This window comes from Dasypus novemcinctus, chromosome 4, assembly GCF_030445035.2.
Source record: "Dasypus novemcinctus isolate mDasNov1 chromosome 4, mDasNov1.1.hap2, whole genome shotgun sequence".
Classification (NCBI taxonomy): domain Eukaryota; kingdom Metazoa; phylum Chordata; class Mammalia; order Cingulata; family Dasypodidae; genus Dasypus; species Dasypus novemcinctus.
Genome location: NC_080676.1, coordinates 119,063,301 through 119,087,640, shown reverse-complemented (window position 1 = coordinate 119,087,640; position 24,340 = coordinate 119,063,301). Strand labels below are relative to the sequence as shown.

Genomic DNA, 24,340 nt, shown 5'->3' with positions numbered 1-24,340 from the left:
AAACAAAATAAAGTTACTTTTCACAACCATCATGGACATATTTTATTGTGAAAGTATCATCCTATAGAGTTTTTATTCATGTTATTGAGGATATTGAAGTGACAAACTTCAAATATACACAAAAGTTTCATGTTGGGAACTCAAAAAAATACAGTTGACGTTTAGAGAGGGCAGTGAATTCTGTTTTTTTGTTTGTTTGTTTTTGTTTTTCTTCATCTCTCTCTAAACTTTAGGTTTTAGCCTTTTGCCTAATGTAATGATCACTTTTATATAATAATCTATCAATATTTGTAACTCCATTATATTTTCTTTTAGTCAATGAGGACTAGAAAATTATTCATAAAATTGGCTCATAATTTTAGTAAGAATATGTTTCCCCATATCTCCTGGGTCTTTAAAAAGTAGAAAATACTTTCAAAATTTAGATATTTTTCAACTCAATATTGGTTTTTGAGTTATGATTTCACCAATGTATCTAGTTCTTTCTATGCAAAAACTAAGAGTTAATTTGATGGGTTAAAGCTCCTGGTTCTGAACTAAATGCCAATCAATATATTTACCTGTTTCCTAAACATAAATTTCGGTTTAAATTTTAAACAAAAAAGTTATCTTTGACAATATCTGTTGGCATTTAGGCAAGTTAAAAAGTTATCTCTACTTTTCTATGAATGTCAGTGAAAAATGTCAACCTTTAACCAGTGACACTACATTCCACTCTTTCTGTGTTTTGTTGCTTTCATGTACAAAGTTTTCCTTATAGTTTATTTGTCCCTAAGAGGCAGCACTTTGCTAATATGGCTATGTACAATTTTTGACAAGTGCTGAACCTACACTAACAAAAAATGGTTCTTATTTATGAAGTGTCAAATTACTGTTCTGAGAGTAGACCTTTTAGGTTGCATTCAGCCTTTAATTTGACTGAATTTAAATGGCATAAAATGCCTTTTATTTGGGCCTTGGCTGGCATATTATATATCTCATTTCAATGAAAAACATTCAAATGCAAATATGGTTTGTTTGGAGTGAGGACAAATGCGACTATCATGACTGATGAAGCCTTTTGATCACAGTTCTACAAACTGAAACCTTGAAAAAGAAGAGGCTATTTGGACTGGCATCTGCAATCCCATGAATTATTTAGTTCACATTATTCATAAATCTCTTTGAAGAGAAGGTTTTATGAGGTTTTAAGGAGGAGTAGTAATAGTTGTGTCGCTATGTTCAATGTATATTCTAAGTGCCTGCCTGCATTTGAACACTCCCTTTCCATGTTGAGTGTTCTGTAGCATGAAATGGTGTTACCTGAGTACCCTAGCAAGTTAATTTCTTAGCTCTTAGGAACTGGAATCTCATGCTCATTCCTTCCTTATTCCTTCACCATTAAATCACTTGGAATGGAAAGTGGAATGAGCATAATTTGGAGCATTTCACACTGATTGTGAATAGAAGTACATTCAGCACACCTACTGAATGAACATTTTCTATTCCAGCTCTGTAGTAGAGCAAACTAAAAGTCTGTCTCGCCTTCAACACCATGATCTTCCTCTCCTGAGCCTTTCCGCTGCTTAGAAAGACCTCTTTTGCTGCACACCTCCATAACTGATGAATTGATCTTTCTAAAACTTGCTCTTACCTCTATTGCCACAGTCCTGGTTTCAAATGTATCTTCTATTTTAATTACTTGTTTCCCTTTCTAGAAGGTAAAATTCCTGAGCACAGGGACCCTGTCTTATTGAAACTCCTTGTTCCAGAGAAGCATTCATGTTCCACGAATGGCTATTAGATTATCTTGACTTGAATTATCCTCAATTTATACCTCCTAAAATGGAGCAAGGGATATTTTTATTTTGTTTCTTATTTATATAATACAACTATAACTTCAAAATTATTTGTTAGGAAGCAGATGTGGCTCAACTGTTATAGCGTCCACCTACCATGGAATGTCCAGGGTTCCGACCCAGGGCCTCCTGACCCATGTGGTAAGCTGGCCAACACGCAGTGCTGATGCACACAAGGAGTGCCGTGCCACACAGGGGTGTCCCCTGTGTAGGGGTGCCCCACGCTCAAGGAGTTCGCCCCGCAAAGAGATCCACCCTGCACAAAAAAAGTGCAGCCTGCCGAGGAGTGGCACTGCACACATGGAGAGCTGACACAGCAAGATGACGCAACAAAAAGAGACATAGATTCCTGGTGCTGCCTGACAAGAATGCAAGCAGACACAGAAGAACTCACGGTGAATGGACACAGAGAAAGACAACAGGGGGAGGGAGGATGGATGGGGAAGGGGAGAGAAATAAATAAAAAAAATAAATCTTAAAAAAAATTTTTTCTCTATCTGAAACATTGAGAGAATTTAAATGTTGGACTATAATTTAGGAAAAATGCGTCTCCTTAACTTAGGTGTCGGATAACAGGTTTTGATTGGCACAGGAGGCTGACTCAAGTTCAGACCCAATTTTAATCCAGTGAAATCCCCAATTGTAATTTGCTCATTTGAATTAAGTAATGTTTCAGAGTTTTAAAATTGGTAAACAGTTACAGTTTACGTTATTGAATTACTCTTTCTCCTACTCTATTTAGAGTGTACACTGTTGGATAAACAACCCTGGGAGGGAGGTTAGATCAGATAACCTGTAACAATACTTTCTAATTCTGAGATCCTGATTCTCAGAAACCATCCCACATGGGTTTTTAGGCTTAAAAGTAGATTCAAATGTGAACAATATGAATAAATTTAGTTAGAATTTGACTACTTAAAAATCCTGGGAAATGATTTTATTTTCTGTTCTCTCAAAATATATTTTTCTGTAAACTCTTGGGACTTCTCAACATCTTTATTATTATATATACATACAAAAAGATTTGTAAAATTACGAAAAATAACATTATGACAGAAGTTTGCTTCTTCGTTAAATGGATTACTACTCTGTGGATAAGATGAACCAGGACATGGCTACTAAAATTCAGGAATTATGGTGTAAGGGAAAGGCCCTGCCCTGGGGATGGAAAGACTTAGAACCTTTCAACATCTCTGCAGAGTCGCTGGGTAGTTCTGAGCAAATCTCTGACAGTTTGACTTTATATTCCACACTTAGAATTGGGTATAAATAGTAGCTGACCTCAGAGAATTTATTTTTGGACCCTATAAGATAATAAATATAGAAACCTTTAAAAAGCACTAACTCATTTTTTTTTTTAACTGAGAGATTTACTAATAACACAAATTTAGTGTAGAACATTTTCCGCAAGGGAAGATTTCTTTGTTTCTTAGGGCAGCGGTAACAAAGTAACAAAGACCCCAGGTGGCTTAAAACAACAGAAGTGTATTGTCTCACTCTTCTGGAGGCTAAAAATCTGAAGTCAGGTTGTTGGCTGCTTGCTGCCTCTTAAACCTGTTTCATGACTCACCTGATTCGAGTGTCCTTGTACTACAGTCATTCCATGACATTCTCCTGTGTGTCTCTCTGTCAGTGTCCAATTTTCTCTTCTTATAAGGACACCAGCCCTATTGGATTAGGAACCATGCTCATCCAATTTGCCCTCATCTTAACTAATATCATCTTCAAAGATCCTATTTCCAAACAGGTCAGGTTCACAAAAGCAGAGGTTAGGAATTAAACATATCTCTTTGGAGTCGCAAATCAATGTATAACAGAATATTCCTTATATAAAAAATTCATTTGCAATTTGACTTAGTGAAGTAATAATTTGTAGTAGGCTTATTATCTTTCCAAAGTAGATTCTAGGCCATCTTGGTGTGTTTGAATAGATTTTCACAAAAAGGTTACAGCTAAAATCGCTTTATTATTACTTTTTTACACTGTCAATAGGTTGTTACATAGATCCTACCTAGGAATAAAACGTACCAGATGAAAAATAAAAATAATAATGTATAATCTTCTATAAATTTAGTTTTTTATTAAAAATTGATTGTTGAATATTATTGTGTTTCTTCCAATGTATTTTTAAAACCTTATAGCAATATCTGATGTATAATATGAACATAATGACCAAGTCACACATTATTACAAGCTAAATCAGTAAATTTATCTATAACACAGTATGGCGTATTCTTTCCACCTGCTCTCAGTAGCAATCCAAGGTAATAAACAATCAAGGTATCCAAGAAAACAAGGATCCAGAATATATTTCTGCATCATTTACTGGTCTTAAAGTCATTTCTTCCTTTCTTCAGTGAATAAGCTCATTCCAAATGGCAATCTTTTGACTATAATTTCAAACTCCTTGCAGCTAATATAAATATAAAATGATGACACTGGTTTTCTTGAGTAGATATTGAAATCTATTTTACTATTTTGTAATCACAACTATTTTCATCTAACTTTCCTCCTACAATATTTGCATTGTTCTAGAGAAGAGAGATGGGAGAGAGTTCATGGCATTTTAAGATATTTGTAACCTAATTTTCCTTTCACATGTATAACAAGAAGTGTTTTATTTAGGATATAATTACAGGTTTTGTAATTACAAGAGTTTTCATCATGCCATTTTGTTATCACAATATAATAAACATTATTGGACATAATTTTTGAAAATGTGCTCTTTTGGGAAGAGAGATATTGCAGATTTCCAAAGAAAGTTTTCACAAAGTTTCACTGTGGAAAATGTGGCGATCATACTGAAGAGATTTCCTGAAACCAAACTCCTTTGACCATTTCTTTTCATTCCATCACCATATGACCTTTTTACTATTAGCTTTTTATCAATTGGGACAGACTATGCTTGAAAAACATAGCTCCTTCTATCCAAACCTTGAATTAATGATAGGAATAATACTTCACCTGAAGAATATTTGAATCAAGTGAAATATATATGTATATATATAGTCCAGATCATACATTTTTCCATTAATATTCATGTTTATTAAGACTAAGTTGGACAAAGAAATCTGTCATTTGAATTTTAATTAATGTATATATTATTTTAGATACACTTTTATAGTTCCTTTATATTCTAATGCCCTGAAGCTCTAGGTCAAACCATGGTATATTTAATCTGTTTTTTTTTCTTGTATCCTAGAATAGAACTCTGAGGCATTCAGTGTATGTCTGAAAATATCCATATTGCTATTGTTTTTTATGGATTTCAAATTGTGAAGCAGTCATAGAGGATCCTCAGTTGTCCAATGTTTGCAATTATGCCTTAAATAAAATGTTAATTATATCTCTTGGACCAAATCTATACTCTAAAATTCACATTGTGATTAGTTTTACTGTATCAACAATATACAAGAATAATACAGATTGACATGTATAGCTATATAGCACTTTGATGTTTTCCATACTCAGTTACCCACTGGAACAAAAATATCAATAGCCCTGTATTTATCCACCTAATTACAATTGAATTAGTAATGTGATTTATTCTCCTGTCACTTAAGACTGCAAGTCAAATAGCATCTATGAATCAGACAACCTTAATTATATTACAGTAAAATCTTTACTAGGAAAAATGTCTTAAAAATTTGAAATATGATTTAAATTATATTTCCTGTATTCTATTTCCATTTATTTTTTCAATAGAAATCATATAGAATAAATAGGCAACTAAGTGTTCCTAAAGTTAGAATGCCTTAAATATTGAATGTATGTTAACTGGGTGTGTTCTGGACCTGAATGCTTTTGATGTAGGCAAATCACATTTAGGGAACCATGACACCTCTGAAGAATAAGGTATACGATGTTAGACGAGCAGCAATGGAGGGAATATGATGCAGTTACTGATGTACAATTTTTTGGAGGGTTCCGCATTTCTCTAGGACTCCCATAGGGTCCCATAGTCACTGAAGGGCAAACCTAAGCACTTTCCAGTTATACTAAAATGATTGCTTTTTGGATCCCTTTGGAATGGAACAAGTTACCTGAAACCATGCTGAAGCAGTTCAAATGGAGTCCCTTAAGTTATTCCTAACCACATTCTCTATTTGCACAGCTTTTCCAGAATTAAACCATTATCTTGTACTTAGGAGTTAGGGAACATTGAGTTTATGTGTGCATCATGATTATTTGCTTGAATGCTACAGGCCAAATCACCGCATGGTTTGGAGTTTCACATCTCTATTTAGCTATGTCTCCCCAAATTTAAGCACTTGAGAAAAAAATTGTTTCACTTAATTTATTTGACCCTGTTTTCCCACTTGTCCCACCTATGCCACTATCGTTCACATATGCTTTAGATAATGATGATATAATATTACATTCTGAGTATATATATATATATACATATATATATGAGAGAGTTAGGGAGAATGTTTATATCATATGATTTTTCACATATCACCTTCTGTCTTGAGATGTGAGCTCCTTTTGATAGATGCTATCCCATTGTTGCTTCTTCATGACTATTGGAGAAGTTTGGTGGCTCAGAAATTACTCAAACAAACATATACAATTTCTTTACTATTTTACCAGTACTAATTATGGTGTAAAATTATCATTTACTTTGCATATTTTTAAATTCTCAAAACAGCAGAATATATTTTAAAATAACTTAGTGAGCATAGAATTTCTAATTAAAATCACAACTTAGTAGGTAAAACTGAAAACATCTAGAAAATAGGAATTGTGACCAATCTCACTGTTTTTAAATTATGGAAGTTAGTTAATCTATAATGGTTTATTTGTTTTCAGTTATACATTAGGGATATTTCTAATGCAGCATTTGATTTAGTAACATACACATACCATATAACTTCAAAGGTTGCCCATGTACTTTATTTATTGAGAAACATTTTTCCTGTCTCAAGACTTTTGTAGTGATAGATATTTGAGACAACTAAGCATTTGCATTTATTTTATAATTTCTTCTAGAACATGAGTTTAAGTCTTATTTTTCACAAAACCTAGAAGATCTCTCCTTATAAATATTGGGACCAAAGGCATAAGCCTGCAGGAGAGTGTGAAGTATAGTCCAAGAGGAAAAAAAAAGATTTAAAAATTGGTAATGACTCATAAAGTGTAAATAGATTCTTAAGAGCAAAAGGAATAAATAGAAAGTAAGGTAGTTTAAATATTTTATATGCAAGTTATCAATGCAAAAGAATAGAAAGAGTATAGAGAAAAAATTTAATGTAAACACATTCATTTTATTACATAAAATTAATTTAAAAATTACAGAGTGAGGAAACCTGGAAAATAATAATTATATAAATTACCTAAGTCACAAAATGAACTTTAGGTAAAGTAGTTAGGAGATTAAAATAAACTTCTGTTTAATTTATCTGAAAAGTAAAATGGTTATTTCGCAGTGGAGATTACTAATATTTACATTTTTCAAATAGAATTTCACAAACTAAAATTATTTCAGTGATACCTGTTTGTCTGGAATACTATAGATAAGTTACTCACATTATAAAATCAACCACATAAATATAAAACCCAACATTGTGCTGTTTTCTATACAATATAAAACATGAGCATGTTGTAGGAAAAGTGGTGTTAAGAAGTACTAATATTTAATACAGAAAAAGTCTACTTTTGTAATTGACTAAAATTTTTCAGTCTTTTTTTACTATAGGAAATTTCAAATAGAAAAATAGAAAATACAATACTCACCCCAAAATTATTTGGAAACAAATTCAAATAGATCGTTTTCTGTATAAAAATATACTTAAATATTTTTGAAAAATAATGATTTGAAAGAATACGTAATCATAATACAATTATTCCTCCTAAACTCTAATAATAATTTCTTAACATGGTGTAAAACATCACTGCTAAAGTCTGAATCTAAAGTAGTCTATACTTTATAATTGGTGGATATGTCTTTCAGATTTCTACTCCAACTGTTTTTTTTTTTTTCCTTGAAATTTATTTGCTAAAGGAAACAAATGCCAGAACTGTCCTGTGATCAGTCACCTACATTCTAGATTTGCCTAATCTCATCAATGGAATTCTGCCTCACATATTCATCTCTGTCCCCCATAATTCTTGACTATTGGAGGTTCAGTGTAGAGGAATGATTATATCCATCCTTGATTATTTGGGAAAAAATATTTCTTCTGAGGTGGTGTGTCCTTCCATGAAGAAGCATAATTTCTGATCGTTTCCCTTTTAATGATTCTAGCAGGAAAAGTGATTATGGCCTAAGTTTAAGAACTTCATAATGATTGCAGAATGGTGATTTTCTAATTCTATTATTTCTTCTTTATTTATTAATGGGGATATTTCTATGAAGATAGTTTTCTCCTCATTAAATACTTGTTACCTGGATTATAATTCTTATAGGAAATATTGCTTTGGAAACATTTTAAACATCATGTTAATGCTTTTTTTCTAGTGTAAAAGTTGTCTAGTTATTAACAAAGAAGAGCTAGTGAAAGGAATTAGAAAAAGTCACATTTTTTTCAGGTTTCCAAATTCTATTAACACTAAGAAGTAAATTCTAGGGTTTAGATGAGGTTAGTTAATAGCCCCAAAGATATTATTTTTAAGAAGTCTCAACTTTTAAAATAGTCACATGATTGTTAACTGTTTTGGATGATTAGAAATTTTTAAAAAATATAGAAGAGGAAATGTTGACATTTATCTTGCCCTGCAGGGTAATTTAATTTCTACATCTTAAAAGAGTGTAATAACTTGGTAATATCTGAAAAATATATTTAGTAGTACTTCTTTTCAAATCAGTGTGATTTCCTTCTTTGTAGAAAGGAATTAAGTTCACGGTGATCTTGATTAGCATTATGCTGCTGTACTATAGGTAACTATTATATTTGACTTGATGGATTTAAAGACAGTTGGGAAGCTGACGTGGCCCAGTGGTTAGGGCATCCGCCTACCACATGGGAGGTCTGCGGTTCAAACCCTGGGCCTCCTTGACCTGTGTGGAGCTGGCCCATGCGCAGTGCTGATTTGCGCAAGGAGTGCCTTGCCATGCAGGGGTGTCCCCCACATAGGGGAACCCCACGTGCAAGGAGTGCACCCTGTAAGGAGAGCTGCCCAGCTAGAAAGAAAGTGCAGTCTGCCCAGGAATGGTGCCACACACACAGAAAGCTGACACAGCAAGATGATGCAACAACAACAACAAAAAAGAGACACATATTCCCATACCGCTGACAACAACAGAAGCGGAAAAAAGAAGAACACACAGCAAATAGACATAGAGAACAGACAATGGGGGAGCAGAGCAGAGAAAGAAATAAATCTTTAAAAAAAAATAAATCTTTAAAAAAAAATAGACATTTATCTTCATTTAGCATTGTATTGTGTAATAGAGAAATGTGTAAATGCCCAGAAACCTGGTTTTAGTAGTAACTTTGCTCCTGAATAGCTTATACAAGATCACTTAACATTTCTTAAACACAGTTTTGTGATCTTTTGGATATCTAGTTTTCATTGTTTTTCTTCTGGGAAGTAGCAACAATGCCAATACCTTTTATTTTTATATTTTGTACTGTGTACTCACAAATTAATTTTTTCATATGTGCAGAATTTTTCATATAATACAGAATACACCATGGTATTTTTAAAATGTTTGTTTTGTTTAATTGCAGAGAAATTTTGGACACATGCAACATCTAATATATCTGAATATCTGAAGTCATATTTGTCAAGAATCTCTCTCCTTGCGAAAGAAATTCTAAGTACTTTCTCAGTTTATTGATTCCCCCTTTAAGAAACAATAAATTTGTTAATGGAAGGAAGAATAAAAAAACTGGGATAAGATATCAAAATACTTCAATAAAATTAGATTTCTTAAAATAAAAAGGACCACAGTTCTTTAGCATTGACACTAAGTAAACCCTTGCTAATTATTTATTAAATATTTCATTGCTAAATAAAGCTTTGCAACAAATACTTCTAAAGGCACCCACAAATCTTGTAAGTTCTGCATTACCCATAAATTGGTAATCTAATATAGTATCATTTTATTATGACAGAATCTTAAAAACAAGAATTATAATAAGATATAAAAGAATAGGGGAAAATGTGGCTGATTGTACCAATTTTTAGTTAGTAAATTTATCTCAACTCCCTGAGAACTCTTCCATGCCTTATTTATAGGCCCTGTACATTGCATTTTAAGAAACAGTATTTTAGACTCCCTCATTCTATGTACACTTGTTAGTTACATTGAGGTGCTTCTTCCAAACAGGCAGACACATGCATAATTCAATGAGAATGATAAGCCAAAATGGTAATTAGATCAATTACTTACATTTTTACTTTTGGATTCATTGCTTTGCAGTTTTTAGAGATAAACCTTATTAATGTAATAACTAATATTCAATAAGTATTCAATATTCAGTTGTAAGTTACACTGCTGATTTTCATATTAATCACATGCTTTCTTTTCTAAAAATTATGCACATATTTTCACTTAATCAATATTATTATAATTATTGTCACTATTAATTTAATACTATAACTAATCACCTCTGAAATTTAATACTATAACTAATCACCTCTGAAAAATAGTCCATAAAACATTATCATAACAACTTGCTCCATTTATTTTAAAGGTGAAGAAAAAAGTTGATTTCATATCAAAAATTTTTCTCTTGCCAAAGTGCCTTTGTTTTTTTTCATTTCATTTCTACTAAGAACCAATAGAATTGAATTTTAAAAATAATTTTCTGTCACTTTTGGGTGTTGTGCAATGTACACTTTACAATTGACTTATAATTGGACTGTGCTGACAATGGAAAATCTTACAAGTATTGAACATGACATTTATGACAGTATTGCTGTCATCTTGGCTTCTTTTATTGAATATGCAGAGAATTATAATTGGGCTAACAAGCCTGGTAGGCTGGCCCCTTTCCAATTATATTAACCAGTCTAGTCTAGTATTAGTTGGCTGAATACATACAAAACCAGCATAGAGCTTTTGTTTTCTTTTCTGTTTTATTTTGCTACTTACCCAATGATCCAAGAATAATATCATTTACCTTCATATAGAGTTTGAGAACTTTCATTAATTCATCTCCATTCTACTCCAAAATATAAAGATTTCCCTTCATCTTTATTTCACTAATTTATTAAAATACATTTTTTGTAAAAGATTGTTTCTATCTGTTACATTTTGAATGCTGATTAATTCTTTTTGTCTCAGTTTCAAAAATGTTATTTTAATTAAAGAAGTTGTAGGTTTGCAAAAAGCTCATATAAAAATACAAAGTCCTATATAACCCCCTATACTTGACATTTCACATAAATATTTTCTTTGAATTCCTGCTGCTAATTTTTATATGATCAGTTTGAGTTTGAAGTGAAATTTCTCATGGAAGGACAACCTATGACCCATTCATATTAATGCATTTAAATATTTACTTTGGAAGTAAAGCAAATGGTAACATATTAGCATAATCTAAAAACAAGCCACTGCTTTGTAAGGTCTTAAAAACAATATTCAAAAACCATAAGCAGATAAAAATAATTTCTAATAAGAATCTCAAAGTTACTTAAACACAGAATTTTAAAAATGTAATTTTTAAATGAAAATCAAACAGTATGTAAAATTAAATGAAGCAATTTTTGTTTTAAATGTTCTAAAGAACTTGCAATGTAGTCATTTGGAATATGGGATTTTGTACTTTTCTTTCTCTCTTGTGTTCTTTTTTTGGGTTCCTCTTAAATTAGGTCACTCCATCCAAACATTTCAGACTCTTGTATCTGCAGTCTCTCAGGTTGTCACCTTTGTCAGTGGTTTTCTGGATAGAAATATGAAAATAACCTGAACCTCTGTTCTACAAAACAAAGACCACCACATTTCATAAGGAATATGTCAAAAGATGTGTATTGTAGCATTGTTGATATTGGCAAATAAAATAAAACAAACAAAAAATGTGCAAATAACCAATTATCTATCAATAGGGAAATTGTCCCATCGTTCATATATATTATACAAAAACATGCAACTCAATGTGAATGAGTTAGAACTCCATGCACTGAACAGGAAAACTGTAGGAAAACACACTGCAGAGTAATGTGTTTAATATAATTTTGTTTCTGTGTTTAAAAAAATACACAAACTATATAGGTTACAGAGGTTTGTATGAGAATTGCAATAGTTATTTTTTAACATTAGCAAACTATTAACATTAATATCTCAGGAGCTGAAATTGGAGTGGGAAGTGAGGATATTGCTTTTATTTTCTATATCATTCTAATTTTTTGTCATGTATCAATATTTTAATTAAAAATAAACAATGAATAAGAAATATTTAATTCATTAAAAAGGAGTAAGCTTCTTGGCTTAAAGGAATTTTTAAATTTAGTTTATAATATTAAATATTTTAGGGACTCTAATGGACATTAAATTTGTTTATGAATTGTTATACCATAATCAAAAGCAATATCCAAAAGAACTAGTAGTTTCATTTGGGGTGTTTGATTTTCAATTAGTTGTATATTTGCCTTCATAAAAACATTGTGAATAGCCTCTCTCTTCTCCTACAAGACTTCAATTTTAAAGCTATGGGAATAAACAGAATTTGCATGTGTTTAAGGCAAGGAATTAACACAGGCTTCCTGAAATAATATTTCTCCCATTTAAAATATTTTGCCTAAAAATATTTTTTGTTATTATTAAATTGTGATCTACATCATTATGAACTACCTGAAGATAAGTGTAAATACTAAAATAGTGTTTATGTTTACAGGGAAAAAATGAAATTCTCTGTGAGAAGTATGGCAGATACCTAGACATTCTAGACATTTTATTTTGCTCTAACTGGAAAGAAGGAAGTTTAAATCAAAAATTTCCATAAGTGTCTTATAATTATTAGATCTAAAGTGTAAATTTAAACCTTGTTTGAAGTCAATATGCAAAACTGGAAATTACATATTTCACAATTAAGACAGGATACTTCATCTTTAATATCTTAGGAAATGAAAATCACTCTTCCTCTGTCAGTTTTCCTTTTAAATAATATTTAAATCAAAGTAGAATGTATCACATCAAAAGTGTGATCATATCAAGAGTCTCTAATTATGCATTTTAGTTAAAAATCAATCTTTGAGTGAAGAACTGTCTCTAGGATTATTCTAATTTTCTTATTAATTTACTTCTGTGCTAAACATTACTTATATATATATATATATATATACACACACACACACACACATATATATGTATGTATGTATGTATGTATAAGCTTAGATTTCTCCTTCTTAATGGGAATGATTCCATTTAAAACAATGGGATTTTCCAATTTCATGGCTATGTGATCGGTTAAGTACCAAAATAGTTGGAGTTTAATGAATCAGGAAATTTTGATTTGGCTTTGTAGACCTGATGTTTGCAATTTAATTGATGACTCAGCTCCTTAAATCCCAAAAGTACAAATTTTGGAGTCAGTCACATCTGGGGTCAAATCACAAATGTGCTTCTTTCTAGCTGTGTTATCTTCAACAACTAATTAGACTTTTCTAGTCCCAGTTTCCATACTATGTAAGGCACTGATAACAGAAATGAGCCTCATGAGGTTGAGATTACTATCAGAAGAAATACCAAAGTGCTTACCCTCAGGCTCTGGCATTTAGTAAGCATTCCATAAATGGAAGCTATCTGTGTTTGTGATTTACTTGAACTTCATGGTTTACATTTTTAATTGTTAAATAGCATTAAATATATTTAAGTAATATATGAGGAGTATTTCTTTACTTGTATATAAACTAAAGTTTAGAGGTATGATTAATGTAAAGAAAAAAGATACAAAGTCCTTAAACATAATTTGGTGCCTTATGGTGGCTGGAATTAGCAGCATATGACTTCTATTTCAGTTTTTCTTATTCAAAGGCTTTCACCATATACTAACAAAATATAACCAATTGCCATTTTCTCTGTTGTAGGTCTTATTCATTTAAAGTGTTTTGATCACATAATCATAAATGCAGTTTTTTTAGACTTTCACTAACAGTAATATCCTATCTCTTTCTTCTTACTTGTTAAAGACTCTGCCTAATATCTATTTGTTCTCTTCTTCTTGTGCAACCTTTCCTTGGTACCAGCGGCTGCTTCCAAGAATAAACTTAAAGGTGAGTTTCTTTCTTCTGCATGATTAACTATGATTCATTTTTCTGCTCAGTCTTCTAAGCCCTCTTAAATAATGGAGCCATTCTATTGATGATCATCATAATTCAGTAAGCAGATATTTTCATAAATTCCAGCAAATACAATTATATATTATTTCAATGACTGGTTTCTTTTTTCTTTTTTTTAAAGATTTATTTATTTCTCTGGTTAGCATGGTTGTTTGATTGTGGGTTTGTTTGCCTGTTTCTTGTTTTTGTTCTCTAACATCTTGCCTGCTGATCTTGGTTTTCTAGAAATATATAGCATAGAATATAAAACAGAATATAGCATAAAATAATATTGATGGAAATTCTCAAAATTTAATATGCATTGTTAGAATTCTGTGAAAATAAAAATTTCCTTTAAAAATTGATTAGAAACGGTGGGTTTCTATTTATGAATTTTCTTCCGTTTCCTAGTTATATTAAGTTTGCACTTTTTAGCAACCTCAAAATATATTCTCATGAGAAAGCATGCACTTGTCCAACCCCCAATGCCTGAAATGTTTCCCTGAAAGGAAAAAAGAAATTTGCCTTGAAGTGTCTAAGTTTTCATGGTTTTGAAATAATTCAAATATATCTATGATACTGTGTCTTAGGCTTATAGTTTACAAGTTTTGATATCATGACCTCTAGAATAATATATATCTATCCATGTTTAATCTTTTTCTTCTGTTCCTTAAAGAGCAAAAATACATTTTCTCCTCTTTTATTCATTTGCATGCGGCAAAACTGCAATTAGTTTTATTGCAGTTTCCTCATCCAAAAAGACTGAATAAGAAAATAGACTTCTAAAAATGCTGGGGAGGTTTGAATTAGGTAAAATGTCTAAAACTACCAGTAGACTTCCTAGTTTCTTTTCTCTTTTCCCAACTTGCCTCTTGTAGAGTATTTTTGACTTTTATTTATGTAGTATGGTCCTGTGTGCATAGGAGGAATGACCAAGTGGTTTTCTCTCCTCCATTTCTTACATTCACATCCATCTCAAAACCACCTTTCTCTGTTACCTCTATCTCTTTAGCTCCTCCCTTCCTGGTTCTAGTTTTACAGCTAGTTTTAATGCTCTCATATAGACTCATCTTTGAAGATGTTAATGCATCCCTATTTTAAGGCCAAATATTTTCTATCCAATTGCAATTTCCATAGAAATATATTCATTTTATAGAGTATTAATGCATTAGCCAAAGGGATGCTGATGCAAAATACCAGAGGTCAGTTGGTTTTCTTAAAGGGTATTTATTTAGGGTAGAAGCTTACAGTTACCAGACCATAAAGCATAAGTTACTTCCCTTACCAAAGTCTTTTGCCACATGGTGGAGCAAGATAGCTGCTGATGTCTGCCAGGATTCAGGCCTCCTAGGTTCCTCTCTTCCTGGGATTTATGTGTTTCTGGGCTCAGGTCCTCTGTTTTCTCTACAAGTTCCACTGTAGACTATGAGATGCTCTAGGCTTTGCCTCTCTCCACAAGGTGAGCTGTAGGCTATCAGGTGAATGGCTCTATCTCTCTCTCTGGGATTTCTGCTGTGTCTAAAGAGCTGTCTCTATTCCTCTGTGTTCTCCTGTGTGTTCACTTCTTGGACTCTAGCTCAAAACTGCAGCATCAAAACTCCAACATCAAAACTCCAGCATCAAAGCTTCAACTCTCTTCTTTTGCCATGTCTTTTATCTGTGAATCCCCAACCACCAAGGGATAGGGACTCACCGCCCTACTGACATGGCCCAATCAAAGCTTTAATCATTATTTAATCATGCCCAGGTATAGACAAGTTTTCTGGGGTACATAGCTCAATCTGCCACAGTATTTATATGATGAAAGATTAAGAAGGCAGTTTTTGGAGGATTGAAGACATCTATAGTAATGTGCTAACTGTGTAGTATAGAACACGAAAAGTAAAGGGGGAGAGAGAGAGTGAGAGAGAGCGAGAGAGAGAGAGATGTTGTGTAGGCTGGAGTCCATGGAGAAGATATTATGTGAGAGGTGGGGCTTGAACAGGTTGTTGAGGATGGGTAGGATGTAGATAGGAAAATATAGGAAAGAATTAGAAAGCAAAAATAAAGGTTTAAAAACTAGTATAAGTACAACATATTTCAGAATACTTAGGAGATCTTTAGAATGAATCCCTGTATTTTTTAGAGAGAGAAAGGGAAAATAAATTTGAAGATATTGAATGGTCAGTGGGATGATAATGCATTTGTCACATAAAGCCCTAGTCATAAGGATGACTGTATTCATGAATATTCTTGAAAACAATGAAAGATCATTTACATTATAAAATACAGGTTTCATAGTATTGTGTACAAAAAAAAGCCATTAACCATTCAGGTGATCAAGCCATAAGCCATATTACAGGTGTCTGTCAAACAATGTCAGGATTCAAACTGGCTAGAATTTTGTAATACAAACAAATTTCTCTACCTTTATATATATGCCCACTGTTCCCCACCTGTATCTCCTATTGTAATCACCTCTGCTTGCTTGTATACAAAGATGCTGGGGGCACCTTGGGACATAAGGTGATAAGTTCAACTTATCCCTGTTCTTTTGCAACTAGAGCATTATGGAAGAAGAAAAATTGTACTTTCTAAAATTAGCTCTGCTTCAAGTAGAAATTGACATTTTTATTTCTAATCATTGTTTTACCAGATGTACACTGTGTAGAGATAGTAGAGAGACCTGGTCAATGCTTTTATTGACCATTTTTTATGCCAAAGCAAATGGTCTTCAAACTGAAAAAAAACAACTAACAAACAAGATAATATATAAACACGTAGTTGCTTCAAAATAGCTAATTTCTCCTTGTCTAGACTAAATACAATGGGGACCTTAGAAGTTTGGGATAAGATCATATCCCATTCATTATTCATCCTTACTGAGTCATATATATTGGTGAGGGGTGGGCTTCTGGAAGTCTGGAGAAAAATGGGTACTGATTTTTTTTTTAAAGGGAAAGGATTTCATTCCAGAAACTCCAGGCTGGTGAATTTGACATCGATTCCTTCTCCCAATGCATTTTTTTAAACTGCCTATTAAAACAAGTTTATTAGTGCTTAAATTAAAAGAGTTCATTAGGAGTCAGTTAGTATTTTCAGGTAATGGCATAGAAAACTACCCTCCTACCTTAATTTTTTCCCTCTTTTTAAAAAAATATTGGATTACTATAGCAATATAATAAGGCAATAATATAAACATAACATGTCTGAATTTTATTAAAGGCAACTATCTATTTTCTTATCTCTGCAGAAACTGTCCTTTTGAAGACCACTAGTTTGTCAGTGGAAAATCCAATGGTTATTTCTCAATCCTCATACCACTCATTTTTCCTTCATCTTGTTTCTTTGGATTTCTCTTTTCCCTATACAGTGTCCCTGTGCAATCATGATTTTCTTTTTAACACTTTGCCTCTTTCTTCTCTCTTCAGTTATTTTGACCCAAAAATGCAGTCTTCATCCAGGTCATGACTTTGATTCTTGAAGAGGTCAGATATTGCTTTATTGGTTTAACTTACTCCATCATCTTTATGAGATGAACTTCATTGCTATAAAATACGGGAAACAACTAATTTGTAGACTACTCCATGCCTCAAACCAACCACTTTTACCATCATTGACTATTAAAAGCAAGACAAATGACCCAATGAATTTGCTTTCCTGAAAATTTAGAACTGGCTGGGGGTAAAGAGGCAGTGGAGGAGAGAGAAGGCAAGGGAAAGAAAGGATGGTGTAAAATTTTTACTCTTTGTGGTATTGTGTTTTTATATGTGAACTGAATAAGATGAATGAAGTCTGAGACGAGAGAATCAAGAAGTAGAAATGTACAAAAAGGGAGTATGAGAATGGAGAGATCACCCTCATTGTGCTCAAAACACATGTTCTAATGTATATCTAGGACTATTTTATTCTTGCCCTTTCAGTCTATGACACAGTTGCCTTTTAATTAAATTTCGTAGATAGGTTTCAAATGTCTTCTTTAATGTTTCCTTATTTGATTTCAATTATTGCTTTTCTGGTCTTGATCTTACTGCCAAACTTTTATCTGATAGTTTCATCACCCAGCAGAACATATACGCATGCATATTAAAAAAATGCAATTCCTATTTTTCTTTATAAACCTTCACCCTCTGTGTCTTCTAATGATGCCAACATATGTTCATTTGCCTCCGTTTAACTAGGTTTAAAATATTTGAATCACCTTTAATTCTTCTCCTTATTTGCCTTTGTGTCCAGGCAATTAGCAATTTGTCTTAATTTTCTCCCCATAGTAGCTTTTGAATCACTTTTCTTTGAGTCACTCCTTCTTCGGAGTTTACTTGGATTAGTGCAGTGGTTTCCAAGTTGTCTCCTGCTTCAATCTCCAAAACTCTCCAATTCAATCAATATTTATAAAACACACTGAATTTTAAATAAGATTATCAATGCTTTGTCACTAAGGGAAAAAGAGAAAAAAGTACCTTAAAATATTCTTAAATATTTTTGTATATAACAATTTTATTTCACTACATTATAAATTTATAAAAATAGACTAAATGTAAATTGATGAATAATATTGTTCCACAAAGTTCTAAAAATTTAAATTGTTTTAATTCAGCAAATATATTTTAGTCTTTAATCCTGATTTTTAAATCTTTACTTTTTACTCAAAATTTGGCCAATATGATGAGAATAACATTTTATGCCATTTCCAGAGTACTAGCCCATCCAGCCATTAGCTATTAGTTTCAAAATGATGTCTTAGGTCTCTACAATCATATAATCATTATTCAGTGCTCAAATACAAATTAACTTAATTATTCTGACTTTGCATAAGAATTAAAAGATAATATAGGACACTCCACATTCTAAATTGAGATATATCTGGTTTAGAGGAGAATCAGTATTTCAATTTATTTAATTTGTTAAGTAATAATCATGCAATCATATTATTAATTATATTATTTATTCAAGTGTGAGTATAAAAAGTCTGCTATTCAACCAACACATGACATTTACAGCACCAAATTACCCATCATATTTTGGACTCACATATTTTGGGGCTGAATTAAAAGCACTTAAGAAGTTGAGGTTGAGGCATTGCTTCAAACTATTCTAAGATTTTATCTGCAGTTGGGTATCTATATTTTAGACTCTACTATATACTATAATATATTCAGAGCTTCAGTTTTGTCATCAGATATAGTTTGAATTTTAGTTTTCTCCTTTACTAGATTTGAGTACCTGGGAACTTTAATTATCCTTACTAAACTTTTGAGTCCTTCATTGAAAGTGAGTATAAAAACAGTACCTCAACCATTCAGTTATTGTGACAGTTATATGAGATAATATAAAGAAAGAGATTAATCTAGGGCATGGCACATAGTAAGCACTTAGAAAATTCAATAATTTATTACTGCTATATAATCTTTACTAAATTACATTTAAATTACATTTCAGAAAAAATGTATAACACAAGATATCTCCAGAAATGAAAACTTGTATGAATATCATCTGTTTTTATCTTCCTCATGGTGTTCCTCTGTTCATATGAAACATAAAATAAAATATAAAAACATACAATACAATATGATAATATCTGTGATATATTTTTTATTTCCTCATTTCTAATATTAAAAGCTGAAATGTATAAATTATATCATTAAAGAATTTCAACCCAGAGTCAATGGAAAAGGGACAAAATAAGAAAACTAGATCAAGAGAAGTAAAATGTAAAATAACTTGCTTTAATTATTGAAAACATTGAGGATAAGACTATAACAATTTCTTGTGAAAATACCACTAAACTCCTTTGGTTGAAGCTGTGATTAAATTTTAACTTAAAAATTGTAGTGTTAATCTTACTCTTGTGTATCAGCTACAAAATAGTCATCAACTATGATTCATTAAGAATTAATTACTGAGGCTTATATTTATTTATCTTCCACAAGGCTGATCTAGATAATAAGCAGCATTCTATTTAAGAATATATTGTATCTCTCTAATACAGAATTCCTTGCATATTCATGAAAGGCTCCAAATAGAAGGCACTAAGATGATTTCTTTTATAGGACTGCTTACTCAATTTGCCTTCTAGTTCATCTCACTTCTCTAAGAAAATTGCTGCAAAAGTTGCTATATGGTACTACAATGATGGTTATAAATATATTTATTGCTAAATCCTTTTCCCGACTTTTGAAAAGGGAGTAACAATAATTATTATATCAGCTACTCTTTTTGTTAACTAAGCATTTTTCATGAATTTTCTAATTCTATCCTCAAAAAAATCTTTGAGGTAGTACCATTTTCCCTATTTTAAAAATGAGAAGGAAAAAGTTAAGAAATTTGACCAAATCAATGCAATGAGTAAAAGATAATGCAACATTCGAAACCAGATATTCTGACTCCTGAGTTCAAACATTGAATTTAAGTCTCTAGAAAGGAGCATAATCAATATTATGATTCAACTAAATCATATTCATCTATTTGAATGCATTTACATAAGTCCCATCCACTGGGGAAGGACTGGGGTAGGACTGGGGTTGGGATTGAGGTTAAAATAGAATGATGATAAATTGGACCATATAGGAACACATTTCACTAAATTACTATTTACTTTCCAATAATTTTTCAAAAAGTAAAGAAAATAGATATTTTTGTGGAATGAGGGAAAAAGAAAGAGAGCCAGTGTGAGAGAGAGATTTGAAGATCTTTAATTATAAATTACTTTTCCAAATGTAATCCATTATTTTTATTTTTCATCCTAGCCAGTTAGACTGGCCAGGAATATATCTTCCTATAGATGTTATTTCTCAGTCTTTATTATAATCTTCCTTCTGGGTCTCTCATATATCCACTCTAGTTTAACTTCACATATTTAATCTTGGTAAAGTGAGGAGGTGATAATTTTCTCAATAAGATGCCTAATATTCTAGAAAAGGTTTGGGCATAGTTAATGTACAATGCTCACAGGCAGAGAACAGGGCTAAGGAGAGTGTTCATGAAAATTTTATTGTAAAATGATTCAATGGACCAGAATACAGATAATTTTAGCTGCTTTTAAAATGCTACTTCATGTGATATGGTTTCTGCTGTTTTTCTGAACAGAGGTTTTGAAACGTATTTTCATATTTTCTCTCTGGAGCATCTCATTATGTACTGATGTGTAGCCGTCCTACTCCAAGCTGTAGAGTGTAAACTAGTGTGAGTCAAGATGGAAAGACCTCTCTAGACACTACACTTGAAAATCTTAAAAGAATATTATGTTTCACTTGATTTAGTGGAGTTGCATTTTCTCTGCCTCTCCTTTCTTCCTAAAATGCAAATATAAGCTTGAGTTTTACTGTGGATATTTGGATAAACACAACTCATTTGATGTCAGAACAGTGTACAACTGTGTATTGTAATTAGAAATTATATTAAGGATTTCTACTTTAAATTTGTACCCTCATTTCTACCATAAATAAATCATTATAATACTTTTTGTTCTGTCTAAACACATCTCATCCAAAAGGCAAGATCTTTTGGGACTCACTTCATTCATTTGGCTCTTGTCATTCTATTATGTTCATAAAATTGGTATTTACTTATTCTACAGTTGCTATGTGGGGATTTAATATGCCTGTAATTAAATTCCCAAGGTTTGTGACTTCTTAAAGATTTCTAAACAGAAAAGGTCTATAATAAGAAGAAACACAAGTATAAGTGTATAATAGTTAGTTAGAAATTTAGAGGCTTTTTTAAAAACAAGGGCTAAAGGATCAACAGTTAAATTATACTGAAGATAAAAGCTTCATTTATTTTAAGTCAGATGGATTGATGGTTATACATGTTTAGTAGAAGTCAATCACTTGTCTTGGCTCGCTAATATAATGTATTTATCTCTAGCAAAATGTACTATGAAAGCTCTGGAGAAGGTGTCAGGATATCCAAGTTGTAGTATCTGTTCTACTATCTATTTGCTTTTCAGCCTTGCCATTTGTAAAATGGGAATAAAAATATCATACTATTCACCTCATAGAATCATAACAATCAAAAGATTATATGAAAGTACATTTAAGACAACCAGACATCCAATCATAGTCTAGAACCAAGTATTGAATATTCTAAGTGGTGAATAAAATGTGACCCAGTTCTGAGGCCATGCCAATGAACCACATGCACGGAAAGAAGAGTGAAATAGCAAAACTTGTGGATAAAGAAAAGGGAGAGCCTAAAATTTTGAATAGGGAGACCAGAAATGGACATTTGAACAGAGAAATGATGGTTTAGGAGAAAGCCATGTGGATATGTGAGAGAAACATTCAAAGTAGAAGGACTAGCAAGGGTAAAGGCTTAAATTTAGTAAGGGACCTGGTTTATTCAAGTTATCAGTAACCCAGTGTGCTAGAAAAGTATGAGCGGGGGAAAGTAAATAAGAGTGAAGGCTTAGAGAGTATAAGGAAGCAAGTCATGTAAGAATTTTTACTTTTTCCTCCAAGTTTTATTGGGAGCAACTGGAATATTGAGTAGAAGAGAGATATGATCTGATTAAATTTTAACAGAATCTTTGGACTACAATGAAAGCAGTTTGGAGGCTTTTCCAAGAATACAGGGACAGATAACAGTGGTAGGACTAGAGTGGTTATATGAGAGGTGGTGACAAGTATTCTGAATCTGGATAACTTTTCAAGATACACCCAGTAGAATGTGCTGACTGAAAGCAGGGCATAACAGGACACGAGTGTAGGATGGTTTCAGGCTCCTTGTTTATTTGTTTGCATTTTGCCTTTTTGTTTGCACCTGAACAATTAGAAAGAAATGTTACAACACAGAGAAGTTTTGGGGAAGAGCATGAAAAACTACTGAGAACTCAGTTTTGAACATTTAACTTTGAAGATGCCTATTCAAGTGAAGATGGCATGTAGAAATTGATTATATAAATGCAGAATTCAAGATAAATTTCTAGACTGTAGATAAAAAAATCTGGAAATTGTTAGGAAATTGTTAGTGTATAAAACCATGAAACTGGATGAGCTCATAAAAGGAATGAATGTAGGTAGAGAAGATATCAAAAATCTGAGGACTGAGTTCTGAGTATACCAATCTTAAAGATATCAAACATGGTACAAAAGCAGGGCAAGGAGTCAGAGAAGAAGAAGAAAAATGCAACAACAAAGAAACTATTTCAAAAGGAAGTGGTGACTAGATTAAAATTCTTAATGAGTTAAGAAAGATGAGAACTAAGAATGTATCATTGGATTTTGAATTGTGGAATCAATGCAGATATTGTAAAAGTCATTTAGTGTAAAAAAATATGGACATTAATCAACTATTTATCCAAAGAAATATAAATTTGCTATGGTGCAACATTAATACAATGAGATCCTATTATAAGGTTATTTACATTAGTAAAAGAAGGTTATGGAGAAGATTTCCTGGAGAAGTGATGGTTAGGCTGGGAGCTAAAGAACTAGTCAAAATGAGTGAAGAAGAGAGGAAAGAATATCCAAGTCAAGGGAACCACGACAGGGCATCAAAGGAAAGTCAAGGTAGTCCTTGTGGTGGAATCATGGTGGCCAGGGTCCACAAGAAACTGAGTAGGTGACCAGACCATAAAGTGCCTTTAAGGTCTGCTTGGTATTCTAAGAACAAGGAAAAGTCATAGAAAGTTTTTAAAAGAGGATAGGACTGACAATGGTGGGATATTATCAGGTTTATACTTTGAAAGAAATAATTGGCTATTCACAGAGAACAAATTAAAAGAGGTTATTCCAGAAGAAAAAGGGACAGTTTGAACGGTCTGGACAATTGCAGTAGTCCAGGAAGAAACGGTGGTAAGTGAGCCTAGGGTGACTGGTGCTAACATTAGGGAATAATGGACAGAATTAAGAGACTAGAAAATCCTTTGAAGAATGTAGTTGAAGCAATTAGGGGAAAAAAAACAACAACTATGAATCAAATAAGTGCCTTTAAATATTTAAGAAGGATATAAAATTCTACGTATTTGTTCACTTCTCTTCAATGTTACCAACATTGTAAACCTGAATTCAGAAACGTGGAATGAATTTTGATCCTGTCAATATGTTAGCCCACAGGAAAGTATATCTATGTTGTACTGTGGGTACAGAAGTGAAAGTAAAGGAAAAAATGTAAATTTTATCAGTGGAAAAATATTAAACAACATCTACTAAACCTTAAAGTAGTCCTTATCTATATTATAATTTCTTATAATTGAAATAATCAGAACGTGTCACATTTATATTTTTTGGAAGAAGAAGTATTACATTAAAAAGCTTGCAAAGAATGACATGCTGAAAGTCCTATAAAACCTGGGCATTTTAATTGTATATTCTGGT

At 32.1% G+C, this 24,340-nt stretch overlaps 1 protein-coding gene across 15 annotated transcripts in view; it reads left to right on the top strand.

Moving 5' to 3' along the window:
* The window catches only part of CADM2 (cell adhesion molecule 2), a 1,196,245-nt gene that overhangs the window by 842,748 nt on the left and 329,157 nt on the right, over positions 1 to 24,340 (top strand). For 7 of the 15 annotated variants that reach the window (XM_058296060.1, XM_058296053.1, XM_071214895.1 and 4 more), the window contains one exon: positions 13,974 to 14,000. The exons of the other annotated variants lie outside the window; for them this stretch is intronic. In XM_058296060.1, the coding sequence (XP_058152043.1) occupies positions 13,974 to 14,000 (27 nt within the window). The remainder of the gene's footprint in view (positions 1 to 13,973; positions 14,001 to 24,340) is intronic. 15 annotated transcript variants of the gene reach the window in all.